Below are 18,942 nucleotides of genomic sequence, written 5' to 3' on the forward strand. Positions count from 1 at the left end.
ATGCCAGTAGCCATGTGGCTGTCTACTGCAAAGTCTGTTTGCCAGAGTTAGCTAACAGAGATCTAAGAATCTCTCCGTCCCGCCCTCCCCCCCCCCCCCCCCCCCCACCCCCCCCCCCCCCCCCCCCCCCCCGGCTCAAAATTATCAATATACTGAATTTGTTTTAAATAATATTTTCTTAAACTTGTGTGAGTTCGGTTTCTATCGCATTGACTTCTTCCAAACAATTACGATGGGTTGTTGTGCCCCAGTAGCCGAAATGCACGCAAGAGACAAAAAAAAAAAATCTTAATAATTCAAACCAGGATCAGGATCACCTTTGAACCCAGTGAATGGCATCAGAAGGGAGCAAAGTGATTGGGCTCCATTCCACTTCCAGAAGCTTCTCCGCATGGCTGAGTCAGCCTGTCTCTCATTCTCCAAGACATGTAAATATTGTGAGAGCTCAACTTACTCCGTGGATGTGGAGAAGAGAGGGATGAGGAGTCTCAAACTACTAATTTAATTTACTGTACTAAAAGGAGGCTTTCCGCCTTAGTAACTAAGATTATTTAATTAGCATTTAAAATGGAATTCTTCCCTGTTAAATAAAATGGTAAACACTTCAAAGGAACGCCTTTCACTTGGCAAACCCCCCACAGGAAACGCGACAGGTGGCACAATTAGCAAGCACGTCAATTAACAAAGGCAAAGAAAGGATTAATTGTCACAACAGAGGCGGGGATTTCTGCTCTTATCTGGCTTATTTCATGGTGCCTAATCCTGGATTCCAAGTCACTTTGTCATGGACTAAAAGCCTCAGCCTTTGGCAACACAATTTCCAAGAAGAAGTAAAGTCAGGCTTCGCAACTGAGCCAAGGCCTTGGATCTAGTGGAGGGATTCTGCCTTTTAAATGCAAAATCTTCCCTGAACACCCAGGAAATACCACCCCCCTCCCCAAGGCCTTGGAATCCAAGCTACACGTCTCAGGCATGATCAGGGGCTAATAAGGCTGGTGAATCCCATGGCTTTGCAATTCACAGTCTCTGACACTCTGTTTCCTCCACCTGTACAATAAATAGAATCAGAACCTAGAGGCCAAGCTGAAGAAAAATTGTATGAATTACATGCAAACGATGTACGACTCTTTCAAGTCAACATCCAATGCATACAAAGCATGTGTGTGTGAAAGATGTGTTGATATTGAAGGTGTATGGTTCTATTACAGGCACTGTCAGAATCTGTGTTGGGTCCTGGGATGATGAATGAGGCTCCAAGATTTTAGAGCCATAAATCCGGCAGGAGAAATGGACTGAAGACAACGAAGGTGAGGCCACTGCAGCGCAGTGCTGTGAAGAGGCGCTCTGACAGCGGCCCGAAGACCCAGCAGTGAGCTCTCCCATGCTCATCACTGGAGTTATGGAATGGACGAGGCTGTGGTCAGGAGTGACATCACAACAACGCCTTAGGTAACTCACCCCGGCGGTGGGGGCTGGACTGACGGGCACCCAGGGTACAAGTGGGGAGACAAGAAGGTTCCACTGGGGATGTGTCTGCTTCTGGGCAGATCTACTGTTTCTGCTTTTCTGTGTTAAAGACCACAACATGGGTTTGCAGGAGAGTTTGCCCTATGGGAGAGAGAGACTGAAGGCCACAGAAGGCAGCTGGAGAGAAGAGGAGGCATCTCCCCCCCGGTGTCCAGGAGGCACTCTGGCAGACCGCCTCTCCTCCACTGCTGTTTCTCCTAGGTTGAATCCCACACTCCCTGCCACTCCAGGGCCCTGTGGCAGTACCTGCCTCCTCTCTCTGGTATGGATATCCATCCTCTGGAAAGCATGGTGCTTTCCAGCTGTGGGAACTCTGGGCTGGCTCATTATCCTGTTTGTTCCTCCTCCCAGAAGAAATACATCCACACCACTAATTCCTGGTGCTAATTCTGTTTGAAGGGCTCTGCACAGTTTCTGCTTTCTGCCTGCATTCTGAATAATTCAGAGGCTAATGAATTATACTGAAAGAGAGAGAGGAGAGAGGGTGAGGAGAGAGGAGAGAGAGTGATGGATGTGGGCAGAGAGATGAATCATGAAGGTTTTGAACCTCAATGGATATGAGAATGAGCAGGAGGAAGAGTCAGAGGACAATTCCCAAGATAGAACCTGCCAATTTGCAAGCCAATCATAAGTAGATAAGGCTGAAATGTATGCATCCAGTGCCTGGAGCTTAGCTTGTCTACGATTTATTTGGGCCTTCCTATCTGCAATTCAACCTCACGTCAAGAAACACCATTTCTGCTTTGAGCACCACCGAAAGCTCCCCCTCCCCCACACGATATACCATTTTTATTGCTGAAAAACCCCAACCATCTATGCATCTTAAAAGCGTTGAAGTCTTTCATACATGAAAGAAAACTTGTTTACTGCATCAGAGAGAAATTCGGCTGCTATATCCAAACATTTGTTAGTGCTTTTTACAACAAAAGGGAAACAGTCTTAATTAGTGTGAGTCCTAAAGGCTAATTCTAATGGTTAGCATCCTCTCAACATCAATACAGCATCCATTTTTTTTGTCGTACACAGTTATCACAAGGCATTAACATTTGTGGCCATCTCCTAACTGGGGCCCTGACCTCTGCTCTTCCAGTAGTACACCTCTATGAATGGATGCCAGCGGTCTCATCTTGGACCTGTACATCTTCTGCAGCCTACAAAATAAAACCTGCAGATCTTCATTAGTTTGACTGGTTTTTCTGAAAATTAAAAACAGGCTCACTGTATGTCTCAGCAATCTCACTGTGGTGTATATATACTCCACAGTACCCCAGAGCTCTGTAGCATTATTTGCAATAGCCAAAATTGTACCAATGGTTCACGCCTGTAATTCTAGCTACTCAGGAGCCTGAGATCTGAGGATCACAGTTTGAAGCCATCCTAAGCCAAAAAGCCCACGAGATTCTTTTTTTTTTTGGTTGGTCGTGGGGCTTGAACTCTGGGCCTGGGCGCTGTCCCTGCGCTCTCCAGCTCAAGGCGAGTGCTCTACCACTTGAGCCACAGCGCCACTTCCGGTTTTCTCGTTGTTTATTGGAGACAAGCATCTCACCGACTTTCCTGCCTGGGCTGATTTTGAACTGCAATCCTCAGATCTCCGCCTCCTGACTAGGATTACAGGCGTGAGCCACCAGCGCCCAGCTCCCACAAGACTCTTATCTCCAATTAACCACCCAAAAGCTGGAAGTGGAGCAGTGGCTCAAGTGGTAGAGCACCAGCGTTGAGCAAAAAAGCCAAGGGCCAACTGTCCAGGCCCTGAGTTACATCCCCAGTACTGGCACACAAAAAAAGTTAGAAGTAACCTCAATATGCATTAATATAAGAATGTGTCAATGCTATATTACAAAGAAACATTCTGATACTTATAACCCAGAAGTAGCTCAAGGATTCTATGTTAAGTGACATAAGCAGTCATGAAAAACAAATACTATCAGATTCCACTACGAGAAGTGCCTCATACGGTCAAATTCCCAAACGAGAGCCAAACACTGGCTGCCAGATGGAAATGAGGACTTACTGTTAAATGTCAACTTTGCAAGATGCAAAGTATTCTGGGTACTGGGTGTACAGCGGTGTGACTGTGTTTCATACTCCTGAATGACCACGCACTAAAAATAGTTGAGATGCTAAGTTTCGCCATGAATATTTTACTACAAGTACATGGAAACATGAAAGCGCTGCTTTCTCTCTCAGATTCTACCCAGCTACGAACTGAGACCTCCAAAACAGACCCTGAGCTTCCTGTATTAGGAACACTCCCAGCCAGACAACAACTGGACCTCAATGTACATCCTGCCTACTCCACAAAGGGCTATCTGCTCGCACCCAGCCCCACCCAGGGCTGGCCCACAGTGACGTGGCACCCTGCCCGGGCTGCCTCCATGCCAGGCTTTCTTTCTCAAAGCACCTGTGGCTCTCCTTGTCATGGACTGCATCTCATCTCCTCTCGCCGGACACGGAGGACTTTGCAGGTTGGCTTCCAAGAACATGACATTTGCTGTGGCACCTCACAGCAAAATTTTCCAAATGGACCAGACGTGTCCCTCAAGTCTTTCCCCCCCCCCCCAGATAACTGAACTGCGGCTGGTTTGGGAACTCATTATCTTAGTTTCTATCAGAATGCCGCTCAGATCTCTGGGCAAAGCTCTTCCCTATCTTCCCCCTGCAGGGAGGGGGCTGCTCCCTTTCCCTTTCTCCTGCCCACACCCTACCTTCCCCACAGCAGCCAGAAGGACTCCCCAAATGCAGCAGCACACAACTCTATTGAAAGTCAGATCAAATCGTGTCAGTCCTTTACTAAAAGCCTGGCAACAGCTTCCCACTCTCTCTAGGTAAGAGCTGAGAGGATAAATCATTGCTGCACTGTCTTGCCTTCCCCCGCCTGGCCTATACCATGCTCTTCTGCCCATAATGCTCTAGCTGTTCCCACCTTGTCAGAGATCCTGAGGAATGACGGGAGTATTCCCATCATAGAACCTCTACACCTGCAATAGCACCCCTAAATCTCACTCCTCCCCTCCACTGCTCCCTGCTCACAAGACTCTGAATCTGAGTGGTCTTTCTCTGTGTTCTGAAAAGCAAGCCAGACCCCAACCTATGATCCTCCTTTTGTTGCCATCAAAACATACAGCACTTATAATCACCTAACACAGTAGACACATGTTTTTTGTGTTTGTTGTCTATCTCCTTCCACTAGAACTTGGGCACCAAGAAGGCAGAAATTTGATCAGCCTTTACTGATGCATCCTTAGTTTGGTATGATGTAGCTTCCTTGTTTGTCACTGATGAGTAGATGGATCAATAGATAAAAAACAGATAGGTAGATGGTTGAGTGGATAAAGGAATAGATAGTGGATGGACAGATGGGTGGATAGATGGTGGATGGATGAATGAACAGATGAGTAAGTGGATGGATAATGGATGGTGGATGAATGGGTAGGTGAATAGATGAGTAAAGGGATAGATGATAGACAGATGGATGAACAGGTAGATGATGGGTGGGTGGGTGGGTAGGTGGATGGGTAGATAGATGGATGAATGATAGGTGGGTGGATAGGTGGATGGATGGATGAAAGGTAGGTGTATGGATAGGTGGATAGATGGATAAATGGTTAAATAAATAGCTGGATTATGGCTGATAGCTGGGTGGATGGATGGATCATAGGTGGATGGATGGATGGATGGGTGGGTGGGTAGATAGATGGACATCTCTGTTATCCCAATATTACACAGGGCTGTAGGTCCATTGAGGAGACAATGCCAAGATCCATGGTAGTATTTAGTAGCCTAAAACCTGGGGAACATTTGTCAAATTTCTTTTTCTCTCCCCATCTCAATCCCGTTTGACTTTAAGGAATTATTTCAACAACCCTGTTAATCATTATAAAATAAATCCTACATGACTTTGTACTCAAGATCCTGCACAAAGTGACTTGAAGCAACCACATGCAATGTGTAATGGCGCAAAAGGCTGCCTGCCCCTTCTTCTGCGTCAATTCCTCCTTTGGGGAAAATTTTATCACCACTGCACCTGACAAATGCTGTTTCAACGTAAAGTCAAGTGCTTCCACCAGCCAGGAAAAGCATGCCTCACTTGGGCTGTCTCAGTTCCTATAACTTTCAGAGCATTTTGTCCTAACTTCTCTCCTGTATGATTCGTGTCCTTCCCAGCCCTCATCTCCTTCTTTCAGAATGGGGAGTGGAAGGGAGATGGCACTAACAATCACAGAAATGTAACTGTGAGCGTGCACGCCTGGAGGCGCATGCATGTGTCCGTGTGCATGTAACACTGAGCATGCATGCCTGGAGGCGCATGCATGTGTCCGTGTGCATGTAACTGTGAGCGTGCATGCCTGGAGGCGCATGCATGTGCCGTGTGCATGTAACTGTGAGCGTGCATGCCTGGAGGCGCATGCATGTGTCCGTGTGCATATAACTGTGAGCGTGCATGCCTGGAGGCGCATGCATGTGTCCGTGTGCATGTAACTGTGAGCGTGCATGCCTGGAGGCGCATGCATGTGTCCGTGTGCATGTAACTGTGAGCGTGCATGCCTGGAGGCGCATGCATGTATCTGTGTGCATGTGCGCATCCTGGAACACATATGTGCCACATGTTACATTTAATAACCAGAGAAAGCAGCCCACTGGGTTTTGCTTTGTTGGTTGTTTTTTTTTTTTTTTTTGCTTTAATGTATCCGGCCATAACACCCAAGTTCTAAAACCTGCTCGACAGTGTGCTCTGAACAGTTAGATGAGCAAGGAAAAGACTGCCTGGGGAAGGAACTGAGGGCTGCACAGGGACCCGAAGCAAAAAGCTTTAGAGATCTTTGTGTTCTCGCTGCATGTGGACGTATCCAGAAGTGCTGACCCACTTTCCTGATGCTGCGTCCTTTGTCTTGCTTCTGCACAGCTTCTGTAAAGCACCCTCTAATTTATTGGATCCTTGCAAGGACTCACTTTCTGCTTTCATATTCTGCTCCTAGATTTCATTCCTTTTTTTGTAAAGTGAAGTTAAGACCAAGGTCCCTAGTTCCAAAATTTATTATCTCACATAAACACTCTCTACCGAATTGCAGATGCCATTTGTACCCAAGAGACGGAACAATCCCCTTAAAGAATAAATTGAATTCTCTTCTATCTCCCTCCTCTATCATCAAGAAGCCATAAATTCTCAGTACTAGCCACAACAGAAGGGAAATGGAGGCTCTGTGCCTTGAAATATCAAAGTTACTTCTGAGATTGAATTGGAATTTCCCTCCTAACTGACACTCCAGCATGACTTTGATTTTTTTTTTCCATGTGGCTATCTCTTTCTGGTTGACATGACCCTCAAACTACAGGGTAATTAAGAAGGACTGGCTAACGTGTGCTTTCTTTAACCTGATGGAAATGGGCCATTTGTTTTTAGAGATAGTGGAGACAGAGACAGATTGAGGAGTAATCCAGAATATGAAAGCATGCTAGGGTTGGGGGTCAGCAGCTCACACCTATAATCCTAGCTACTGAGATCTGAGGCTGGCGGTTCCAAGCCAGCCAGGATAGGAAAGTCCGCAAGACTCTTATCTCCAATTAATTATCAAAAAGTCAGAGGTGGAAGAGTGGCTCAAGTGGGAGAGTATTAGCCTTTAGTGAGAAAGCTAAACTAAAGTAGAACATTCGGACCCAGTGTTGGCACAAAATAAACAATGTCAACAGCAAAAACTCCATGCCATACAGGCTCTATCCTATGTCTATTGTTATTACCTTATTACTGATCTCACTGAGAACTAAGGAGGTACTAGACAAAATTGAAAGGCATGTTATATATAGAATATTTCAGTCCATCCTCATCCAAGTCCCTTTGAAAGATAAGACACAGCATGAACAGATTAACTTCCTGTCCACAGCTGGCTAAGGGGTGGGACAGAATTCCAACAAGGTATTACAAACTAAAGAGTTTGTTTCACCTTTAGTGAGAGAGTTCATGGTGCTTTTTCTTCATTAAAAGGACAACATGCTCATTAAAGAAAAATCTAAAGCAGGAAAAGAAGAGACTCCATAGAATCTCCCTCCAACATCCATGTGTTCCAAAACCACATCTTGGCCCTTTTTCTTTTAATAATCAAGACACATAGCCACGATGCTTTATAAGATATCATATCTCTCTGGATTCCACAATTGCAGGATTTCGTAATGAGCATTACCTCTGGGTGTGTTATAGTTTTATAGTTTCTTAAAAAGGCAGTAGATGTCGTGCTCACGCCTGTCATCCTAGCTACTCAGGAGGTTGAGATATGATGATCATAGTTCCAAGCCAGCCCAGGCAGGAAGGTCCATGAGACTCTTATCTCCAATTAGTCATCAGAAAACCAGAAGTGGCACTGTGGCTCTAGTGGTAGAGCACTTCCTTGAGCTGAAGAGCTGAGGGACAGCGCCCAGACCCAGAGTTCAAGCCCCATGACCAACAAAAAAAAAAAAAAGGCAGTAGATGGTTTACTAAGCTAATTTCTTTCCCTTTAGGTTATTTCAAAATTAAGCAATGCTATTATAAATATCCATATGCTTAAAATATTTTTATAAAGCCTGGACCAGAGTTTTAGATACATTCCAGTAAGTTAATGATTCAGAGTGTGTGAATATTTGTGATACAGTGACCTTCAATGCCAGGTGGCTTTCTAAACATTGCAACAGTCCCCACTGCTGCCAGCAAACAGACGTCCAGGCTGCTCAAGACCACCTTCCTGGAAGGCTTTACTCATGCTAGGAGCTGTCCTTATTGCCCCCAAAGCAAAGACCAGGATGGAGGTCCTCATGCCCCACAATCTTTTGCTTTCCTCCCTCCATCCCAAGAGATACAATTATTCTTCCCATTTCCATCACTGGAATTTTGGTTATGTCACTTTCCAGGTAGTGACGATTGTCCCATATAGAAAGACAACCTGCACAGTGAACTGTTCAATATTTCCTAGAAGCAACAGTTGTCTTGGCTTTTTTTTTTTGATTGTTGAGTTTTAAACTCACTTAACATTCGATTCTTTACCAACTGAACGAATTTCCTCCTGAGGTAGCCGCATGCTACAGTAATCCAACCTTGCCGGTTTTTATTCTTCCAAAGAAACTTTTAGGGTCTTTCCAAGCTGCTACAACCAGAACTGGTCTCAGTCTCCTACTGGGGACAGTGGCCACCCTTCAGCATCAATCCAGTGGCTTCTTCGCCTTGGTTCTTGGCTGGAGCTCCACATTGTGACTCCTGTTTCTCCCTTCTTCGTGAGAGAACCCAAACCATTTTCTAGTACATGAGAGGAGGGGTGGAAGGTACATTTTCTGAGACCTGGAACTTGTGGAAATGTGCAGTATGCCCTCTTCACACTGCCTTCGGCTTTCATGGCTGACTGCTTTTCTCTGGGCGATTATCCGACCTGAAGTTGATTTTGACGTGTGTTTATTTATAGCCACAGCTGAGAACCTTGATGGGTTCTTCCAATCTAGAAACTTCTATATTTCTGGTCTGTTTTGTTTTTCTTTATTAACTATTCATTCTTCTATGTCTTCTGTCCCTCTCACATGTTGATATTTCTGGGATGGATCTCTAATTTTGTGATCTTTTCTCTCTTATTTCCTTTGTGTCTTTGTACTGTACTTTGTGGGAGAGGCGAGAGACCTTACCTTCCAATAGATTTCATGTTTTTCATTTCTGCTTTCACACTTGTAATTGATAAAAGCTCTGATGTTTGTTCTCTGAATTTTTTTGAAGAGCCACTTCTTGTTTAATACCTGCAAAGACTCTTATCCGACTGAGAACACATTTTTGATGGAATTTTCATGTTTTCAGAGCCGTTGTTTATTCTGGGAAGTTTCTATTTATTTGATTGGATTTTGATGTTGATGTGATAAGACCTCCCTGGCTGATCATCTTGGCTTGTTTCTGAGCCAGCAGGAGGCCAATAACAAGCAGCGGGGCCTGTGGGTGAGGAGCTGGGCGCCCAGGTGTCAGGGACAACATGCGAAGTCACAATCTCTTCCACACTCAGTCGCATTCCCAGGGAACTCACCTGAGCTTCTTGCCCAGGTGACAAAGGCCCAGTGTCATTTTTCTCTGGCCCCAGCAAGAACGAGGAGAGCACTACTCCCTGGGGGTATATTTAGATAACCTTGCTCTTTGAACCACAGTATGCCAACCTGGCTCGGATAGAGGATCTTCAGGCAGACAGTCCATGTTTTTCTCCTTGGGGGACTAGCCTTTGTGCCCTGTCTGATCAAGAAAAGGCAGCCATTCTGAGATTCTGGGTGGGGAAGACCCCTGGCTTCTCCATACTTTGGAAAGGTTCCCAGCGAATCCACTGTATTTTACTTACCTTCTCATCTCCACCTCCTTTCTGTTGGCATTGGTGCCAATCCTCGAGCCTCTGGGGGAGCCTTTAGTGTCTATTACTCTAGACTCCCTTCCAGTGACAGCCTAAATTCAGGTTCTGGCATTCTAAGCCATGTCTCACCCCACACTTTCTCCCATTTAAGGCTGTGCTGTAGTCTCAATTCTGTTTTCCCCATCCTTACACATTTATCATCTCTCAAACATTTCCTCCTATCATTGGATTGGAATTTGGACAAGAGAAAATACACACACACACCAGAGCAGGAGAGCCCTGAACGCCCCAAACGCCCCTCAAGGGGCATTGCACTGCAGTCTGCACTGCCATCTGAAAAAGCTGCCCTTACCCTTACCCTTACCCTTCCAGACACTTCTAAACAAGGTCAGGATCAAACACTTCCTGGCTGCAGATGGCGCTGTCCCCACTCTGTCTCTCCCCCCTCCACCCCCACCCCGGCCGGCCGGCAGCAGCGGTTACCTGTGGATGATGTGGTACCGCTGGAGGTACTCCAGGGCCAGGGCCAGCTCACAGATGTACAGCTTCACAGCCCCCTCGGTGAAGCGCACGTTCTGCTGCAGGTGGTAACGCAGGTCCCCGCCCAGCAGCAGGTCCACCACCATGAACATGTCCTCCTCGTCCTGGAAGGAGTACCTGGGAGCACACGGGGGAGCAGAGGTCAGCACGGAGGCACCTGTGCCCTCCACAAGACCAAGGGCAAACTGAGGCCCACGCTGCCTCTGCCAGGGTGCTGCGAGACTAGAAAGGCCAGGAGACTTTCCAATCCCACGGGGCCTCCGCACGGCTGGGGCCTCCTCACTCTGTGTGAGCCAGCGTGATGCGTCCACTGTGGTTAGTGGATGCTTTAATAATTCCTCGTTGCTGTAATCCCCCTGGAGGCCCGGTGTTGAAGGTTTAGTCTCCAGAGGGGGCGGGGGCGGGGCAGGGGGTGGTGGTATGCCCTTGAAGGGGTTGTGGGAGCTGGCTCTTCCTGTCTGCTTTGTTTCCCAGCCACAGAGAGATGGACAGACATTCTCTGTCTACCACAAGTCCAAAGCTGCCAGGCCAAGTGACTGTACAGAAACCTCTGAAACCACGAACCAAAGCAAACTTTGCCTCTTTTTTTTTTGTCAGTCGTGGGGCTTGAACTCTGGGCCTGGGCGCTGTCCCTCAGCGCTTCAGCTCAAGGCGAGCGCTCTACCACTTGAGCCACAGCTCCGCTTTCAGTTTTCTGGTGGTTTATTGGAGATAAGAGTCTCATGGTCTTTCCTGCCCATGCTGGCTGGCTTTGAACCATGGTAATCTTCATATCTCAGTCTCCTGAGTAGTTAGGATAACAGGTGTGAGCTACCGGTGCCCGGCAACTTTTCCTCTTTTTATGTTCATTAATTTGAGTATGTTGTTGCAATGATGGAAGGTAGATTTGAGCTCACCAGTGTCTAGCCGTGTATACACACGCCCAACGCTTCCTGTGCTCACAGCACCTCCCGCAGCTCCTGCAAGGAGCTCATTTTCAAATACCCGGAAGGCAAGGCTGCTTGGGACGTCCCAATCCAGGAGGTAAGGGAACCCTCTGGTTTTCTGGGAACCCTCTCAGGAAACCAGCAATACCCAGCCACCTTGAGCTGCCCGGGTTTAGCTAATGCTACCCAGAGCAGTGCTGCCCAGCTGGGCACAGTTGGCCCACAGAATGGGAGATAAAAATATTTTTATTTTTTTTAAAACACTAACTTAGAGGATGGCATTTTTTTGGGGGGAGGTCTGATTGTGGGGCCTGAACTCTGGGCCTGGGCGCTGTCCCTCAGCTCTTCAGCACAAGGCTAGTGCTCTACCACTTGAGCCACAGCGCCACTTCTGGCTTTTTTCTTATGTGGTGCTGAGGAATCGAACCCAGGGCCTCAGGCATGCAAGGCAAGCGCTCTACCACTGAGCCACCTTCCCAGCCCAGTATTTTTCTTTTGTATTTGTTTTTGAAGCAATGGATACCTGATAAAGTATTGAACCTATCAAATTTGGACTTCCTAAGGCATGGGAATCAGTGCACTGACTCTGAGAATGTGGTTGAGCGATTGTAATCCTGACATCACAAATGTTGCCAAGTTCCTACAGGGCCATGTCATGTGATTATGAAGCTGCAGAACACCTTCAGGGCCACCTGACAACTGTGCCTGAGATCTCTGAACATCAGAGCTGAAGAAGCCAGGCCGCTCCTCCCGTTTAGCAGAAGAGAGGACCGAGTGAGGCAGTGCTGGCAGGGGGGACAGGAACCCCAGTGTTCCAGCAGCTACACAAATGGGGTGTTGCTGCAGTGAACACATGCTGCTGCAGGACCGGGAGGACAGCCCTGAGGAAGAGCCAGCTGTGTGAATCTAGAACTGGAAGAACCTTAAATGCCTTTGAGCTCCCAAAGCCTGTACTACAAGGATGGGAAAGCAGCATGGGAAGGAACTCCAGTCCTCCTGTACATCTGCTCTGCTGTCAATAATGGTCCAGAATCAGGCAAGAAAGAGAAGGATGCTTATTGGGCCTCTTTATCGTGAATCTGCCAGCTGTGCACAGAGCTCCTGGCACCTGCTGGAGGGTAGGATAAAGAAATGAGCTCATCCTTGTATTAAAGGAGCTCATGGTCCTTCAAAGGGGGCCCAGCAAACTCCCTGGCTGACAGTGCAGAGGTGAAGCCAAGACCTCCTTTAGGGGCTCGGGGGGTCGGGTGGGAATGGGGTGTGGGAGGGTGCTCCGTGCAGCATCGGCTGCTCCAGGCATTGCGGCTTTCCTGGGACCTCAAGGGGTCCCTTAACTCCTGCATTGGGTGTCTCGAGCATCATCTGGTGGCTTAGCCCTCCCCTGTCCTTGTAAAGCCAGGAAAGCCCCCCTCCCACCTCCATGATCTTATCTGGTCCTAATGACTTCCCAACAGCCCCACCTCCAATGACCCCCAAGTCTTCAGGGACACAGCATCCCACATGTGAGCTCTGGGGCACACATTCACAGACAGACAGCAGGACTGAGCCACCGGGTACCTCTTTCTGTGTGTGTGTATTACTGTGAGGAAAAGAGTTTCAGTGACTCCCAAAGAAACCACGGCTCCAACGCTGCCTCACACAGGTGCTCACTTGATATTTTCATAGGTGGAGAACCATGCACTCCACACACTCTTGGCAGCTAGCCTGCCAGAGGGGAATCTCATTCAATATTCCACCAGAGCTCTGCAGGAGCAACATGAACTTTCAGGAGGAACACTTGTAGGCTGGAGTGAATTTGAGAGAGGAAAAGCAAAGTGCACAGCATTCAAGCAGTGATTCAGGTTCTGGTCTTTTCTTGCAGAAGACCCATACTTTCCCCTGGATGGTGGACCTTCCAATGCCCTGGAGACCTGGTATGACTGCAGACCAGGCTGAGGCTTCTTATTGATCTCCCCATGGCTTCGCGCCATCCCACAGCTTTGTGCCAGCGCCCTTTCACTCCCTTCCTGCTAGAATTCAAATTATGTTGTCCACATGGCTGTGCTCGCTGGCATGAGAATGATGATGCTAGCAGATGAGAAAGCCCTGCCCCAGTGTGGGATCCACGAAGGTAGTCTAGAGACAGGGCAATATCAGAGCTCTGTCTGCTCAATCAGAAACATGGAGCTCTAATCAGGAAATCTAGCTTGAGAGTGGACACCAAGCAAAGGCCAGCTGTCCAAGCATAGTCCCAATCAGGAAATATCAAAATTTATATCTTAGAGAAAGAAAAAGCAACAAAAATTACTAAGTCCATGGAACAAGGTCTCCAGCAGCGAGGCACAGCCCCTGGTGTGGATTCCACTCAGCCCACCACTGGGTGCAGAGCCCCACTTGGGGCGACCTGACGTGCTGGCCTTCCTGCTGGCCATGGCTGATCGCCACGCCAGTCTTAGACATGACAGATGAACACAACTGCATTGTGACACAGAAAACTACTTCACAGGGGAATCTGGGAAAGGAGAGCACATTGACACCAAACACTGTGAATCACACGCTTGCCATCCCCAAAGTGACCTGCAAGAAGGCTGGGGGAGGAACTGGGCTCCAGGCTTAGAACAGGCATAGGATATAGGAAAGCAGGGGAGGGAGCAGAAACGAGAGAGAAAATTCTGAGCCCAGAACTGCACTGATTTCAGCCACACCAGTAACTGAGGACTCAGCCTTCTGCCAGTCCCCAGACTCAGAAGGATAATGCATCCACCTAAGCCCCACACCAATAAGGACAAGAACTGATACAGTCAGGAACCAAAGGGCAGTGCTCCAAACAGAGTCCCACCCCAAACTCAGGCCCCGGTGCTGACTGGACGTCTGGCCTCCAGAGGAGCTCCAACAGGGACAGGGGCCAAACAGTGCTCCAAACAAGAGACCATAACCCAAATGAGCTTCCAGCCTCCAGCCCTGCACCACACACAGGGACACAAATCAAAGAGCAGTGCCCATGTCCAGAGGCCTGTCTGAGTCACACCAGTGAACTAGACACTGACCCCAGCTGGGTTCCACACAGGCAGGAGCAGATCCCAAGGGCCTAGTTTTCACCCAGCAGGGGCCTACCCCTAAATAAGCAGAACTTTAATCCTATAAACATAAAGCAAGACTAAAAGAATAGGAAAAGTGAACAAAGGTGGCTGCCTATATGTTGGCTTTCAATCATTCTAGTCTGGGATAAGATACCAAAGCTGACATACACTCAACATCAGTAGAAAGGTATGTAACCCATCAAAATACCAACTGCCTATTTAACCAAAACCAGAGAATAACCCACTTAGGAAGATCTCAGGTACCCAAAATCAATACCAATAAGATCTTCAAATGGGCAGAGCCCATCCCAGAAATTCAAGAAACATGAGAAATCAAAGAAACACAACACTCCCCCCAAATCACAACTGTTCAACAATATGTCAGAAAGACAATGATCTAGAGGAAAGCATACATAGGGCTAACAGACCTCCTGATAAAGATTTGTCTATAAAAAGATACAAAACCTCTACAAGATACTCGGTGAAGGCAACGCCACTACCCAAAGAATAATGGGAGAATTCATGAAGATCACGAAGAGCTAAATGAATTTCAAAAGATGGCAAAGGAATCTAATGAAAAAACAGCCACTCAGTTAAGAGATGAAGCAAGGTACAGATAAATCAATGAATCAAAGAAATCAATACAAGACCTTAAAAAAAGGCTTCAATAAAGAGAAACCCTAAAAAATACACAAAGGCAGAGAAATAAAAACCTCTCCAGCAGAATAGATGAAATAGAAAACAGAGTCTTGAGGTTTGAAGACAAAAGGGGCAGGGGAAGCAGGTAACCATATGAAAATACAAGCAACAGGAAAAGAATTTACAAGAAGAACTTTAGGACTCAATCAGAAGACAATTTGTAGCTGATAAGAATCAAGGAAGCGGCTGGGAAGGTGGCTCAGTGGTAGAGTGCTTGCCTTGCACGTATGAGGCCCTGGGTTCGATTCCTCAGCACCACATAAGCAGGAAAAGCAGGAAGTGGCGCTGTGACTCAAGTGGTAGAACACTAGCATTAAGCTGAAGAACTGAGGGGCAGTACCCAGGCCGAGTTCAGTCCCTATGACCCCCCCCCCCACACACAAAATAAGCAAGGAAGAAGAGCAGATGACTAAGGCTATAGAAAATATATTTAATAAAATTATAGCAGAAAACTTCACAAACATTCAAAAAGAAAAGACCAATGAGGTACAAAAGGCCTTTAAAACATTCAACAGACCTGACCAGAAAAGAGCCTCCCATTGTTACACCGTGATCCAAACTGGTTCAGTGGAGAACAAAGACAGGATACCAGAGAGAAAAGGTGGATTAGCTATACAAGAAAACTGGTCTGAATGACATTTCTCAGCCAAAACCCTAAAAGCAAGAAAGGCTCAGTGAGACGTATACCAAGCATTGAATGTAAACAACTACCAACCAAAAATACTCTATCCAGCCAAACTTTTATTTCATAACTGAAGGGCAAATAAAAACATTCCATGATAAGCCAAAAATGGAAACAATTTATCGTCACCAAACTACAGAAGATAACTAAAGATGTCCCACATACAGATAACCAACATGAACATAAAATAAGAAGCAAAAACAGACCCTACCAGATAAGTGGCTAGATATAGTAAGAACAGAAGAGACACAGCTGCTAAGAAGGGTAATGACAGGAGCTATCACGTACCTCTCAATCTAACAATATCAATGGGCTCAATTCTCCAATCAAAAGACATGGAATGGCTGGCTGGACAAAACACAAGACCCATCCATCTGCTGCCTACAGACACACATCTAACTGACAAAAACAAATATCTACTCAAGGTGAAAGGCTGGAACAGTCTTCCAAGTAAATGGCCCTCATAAACAGGACAGTAGCTTACTTAGATAAAAGACTTCAAGTTAGAATTAGTAAGGAGAAAAAAGGATATTATGTATTAAAAAGAGAACTCTCAGAAAATGAGAGAGGAGGTAACACTGTTCAAAAAGAAATGTACTTATTACCTGACTTGTATAACTGTAATCCCTCTGGTACATCACCTTTACAATAAAATTTAAATTTCTTTTAAAAAGGGAATTCTTTACCATGAGGACATAACAAACCTACATAACTATGCATCAAATGTTGGAGCTGCCAACTTCATCAAATACTACTGATCTAAAACTCACACAGAGCCAAACACATTGATTGCTGGTGACTTCAACACACGATTGTCACTTTTGGATCGATCATCCAAGCAAAAATTTAGCAAAAAACAAACACCTCAGAGCAAAATAATTACATTGACCAACTAGATCTAACAGACATCTACAGACTATTCCACCCATCAGCATCACAATAAACATTCTTTTCATGGAACATTCTCCAAAATAGACCATACCTAGGTCACAAAGCAAATCTCTGCAAGACTGAAGAAAATAAAAATTATTCCTTGTATCCTGTCAGACCACAACAATAAAATTAGAGTTCAACAGCAAAAACCATCACAGAAAATACTGCAACTTGTAATAGATGAAAAAAGCATTGCAGATTTATCAGTGGGTCATCAAAGAGATGAGAAGGGAAATTAAAATGCTTCTGGAATCCAATATAAATGAACATGAAATACCAGCTGCTCTGGGACACAACAAAAGCAATACTCATAGGAAAATTTATAGCTATGAGTACCTACATCACCATATTAAATCTCAAGTCAACACTCTAATAATACACTTCAACCTCCTTGAAAAAAACAAGCCAAACCCCAAAACAATAGAAAGAATAATAAAAATTAGAGACCATAAAGCATACAAAGAATCAACAAAACAAAAAGTTGTCTCTTTGGAAAATAAACCTAAAAATTGACAGGCCCTTGTAAATCTAAGAGGAGAAACTACCCAAATAAAATTAGAGATGAAAAAGGAAATGACACAACAGAAACAAAATTCAGAATATTATGAGGGAATACTTTGCAAATCTTTATGCCAAGAAATTGGAGAATCTAGAAGAAATGGAAGCATTCCCAGACACTATCAATATACCTAAACTGAGCCAAGGAGATAAAAACCAATTAAACAGATCCATAGCAAGCAATGAAATTGAAATGGCAATAAAAACTCTCCCATCCAAGAGAAGCCCAGGAACTGATGGGTGTATAGCCAAATTCTATAGGCCTTCAAGGGAGAACTAACATCAAAACTCCTCATACTCTTCAATGAAATATAAAGGGAAAGATCACTACCAAACATTCTATGAAGACACATCCCCAAGCCAGATGAGGACACATCAGTAAAAGACAAGTATAGACATGCCTTTGATGAATACACATGCAAAACTGGCTGATTCAATTCAACAACAAATTGAAAAAATCACATGCTATGATCAGAAAAAATGGGATATATACACAATAGGATTTTACTCATCCATTAGAAAGAATGGCATTGTACCATTTGCAAAGAAATGGAAAGACCTGGAAACATTGCTAATAAAGTCAGGTCTAGAGAGAGAAAGGGTACTTGTTTTCTCTTACAGACCAAAGCTGATTTAGCTTATAAACTTGTAAGTAAATATGCTGGGTGGTATACAACGGTACGCAGATGTATAAACCGAAATGTGGTAGATTCAAGGGTAATCTGAAATAAGGTAACATCTTAGAAAGGTGAAGTCCAGGTTCAGCAAAATGAAACACCAGGAAGTGGTACTTCAAAGGGGCAGTGCAGGGTGGGGCCAGGGGGAGGTGTGGAAAGAGGAGAGGAAGGAACAAATGCAGTCAGGAATTCAATGTATATCCTACAAATTTAAGAGGAGGGAGGGAAGGATAGGAAGCGGAGGGACGGGTGAGAATTTGAAAGGGGTGACATTGATCAACAGCACTGTATTCATAAACTGCTTTGTTTAATGATAACTCCTGTGCAAAACTACTTAAAGAAAACAAACGGCTTGGAGGCATGGCTCAGGTGGTAAGACACCTGCCAAGGAGCATAAAGTGTCAGATAGGGAGTTCGAGTCCTGGTTTCTGACAGGGAATAGAGAGAGAGAGAGAGAGAGAGAGAGAGAGAGAGAGAGAGAGAGAGAGAGAGAGAGAGAGAGAGAGAGAGAGAGAGAAGGGTGACTGCTCTCGGTGCGGCCATATTTGATAAAGCACTTTGGTCAGCTGTGCACCCACAGAAGTGGGGATTGTAGAGAAGGAAAAATGGGGAGAAATCTCTGGGATGGCCATGCTGCTCAGACCACTGCCCACAGGGACTCCTTTCCTTTGGTCTCCTCCTGTCCCGGAGTCCACTCTTAGTGACTGCCCCAACTTTTCCACAGGCTGATCAATCAGCCTGGAGAGCAAGTCTGGAAGAAGCCTCACCCCTCCCTGCCCCGTCCCATCGCTCTGGGTCCTCTCCCTGCTCGGGAACCTTCCTGCAGAGCACTTGCCCTGCTCACTGCTCTCTCACTGGCACCTTGCTGAGGTATCGTCACCTGTCCCTGTGCTGCATGATGACAGCACCCCAGAGTGAACTATGCCCCTCGGCTCCATCCAAACTCAGGAAAAGAAGGAGGGATGCCATCTCCAAACTCCAGATCATCCCTTAATACCCACCTAT

The 18,942-nt window shown here is 46.0% G+C and overlaps 1 protein-coding gene across 2 annotated transcripts in view; it reads right to left on the minus strand.

The window, feature by feature from the left end:
- The window catches only part of Stk32b (serine/threonine kinase 32B), a 154,479-nt gene that overhangs the window by 49,807 nt on the left and 85,730 nt on the right, over window positions 1-18,942 (minus strand). For both annotated transcript variants that reach the window (XM_013023858.1, XM_013023857.1), the window contains exon 4: window positions 10,347-10,520. In XM_013023858.1, coding sequence (XP_012879312.1) covers window positions 10,347-10,520 — 174 coding nt within the window. The remainder of the gene's footprint in view (window positions 1-10,346; window positions 10,521-18,942) is intronic.

Source organism: Dipodomys ordii, unplaced genomic scaffold (assembly GCF_000151885.1).
Source record: "Dipodomys ordii isolate 6190 unplaced genomic scaffold, Dord_2.0 Scaffold71, whole genome shotgun sequence".
Classification (NCBI taxonomy): Eukaryota; Metazoa; Chordata; class Mammalia; order Rodentia; family Heteromyidae; genus Dipodomys; species Dipodomys ordii.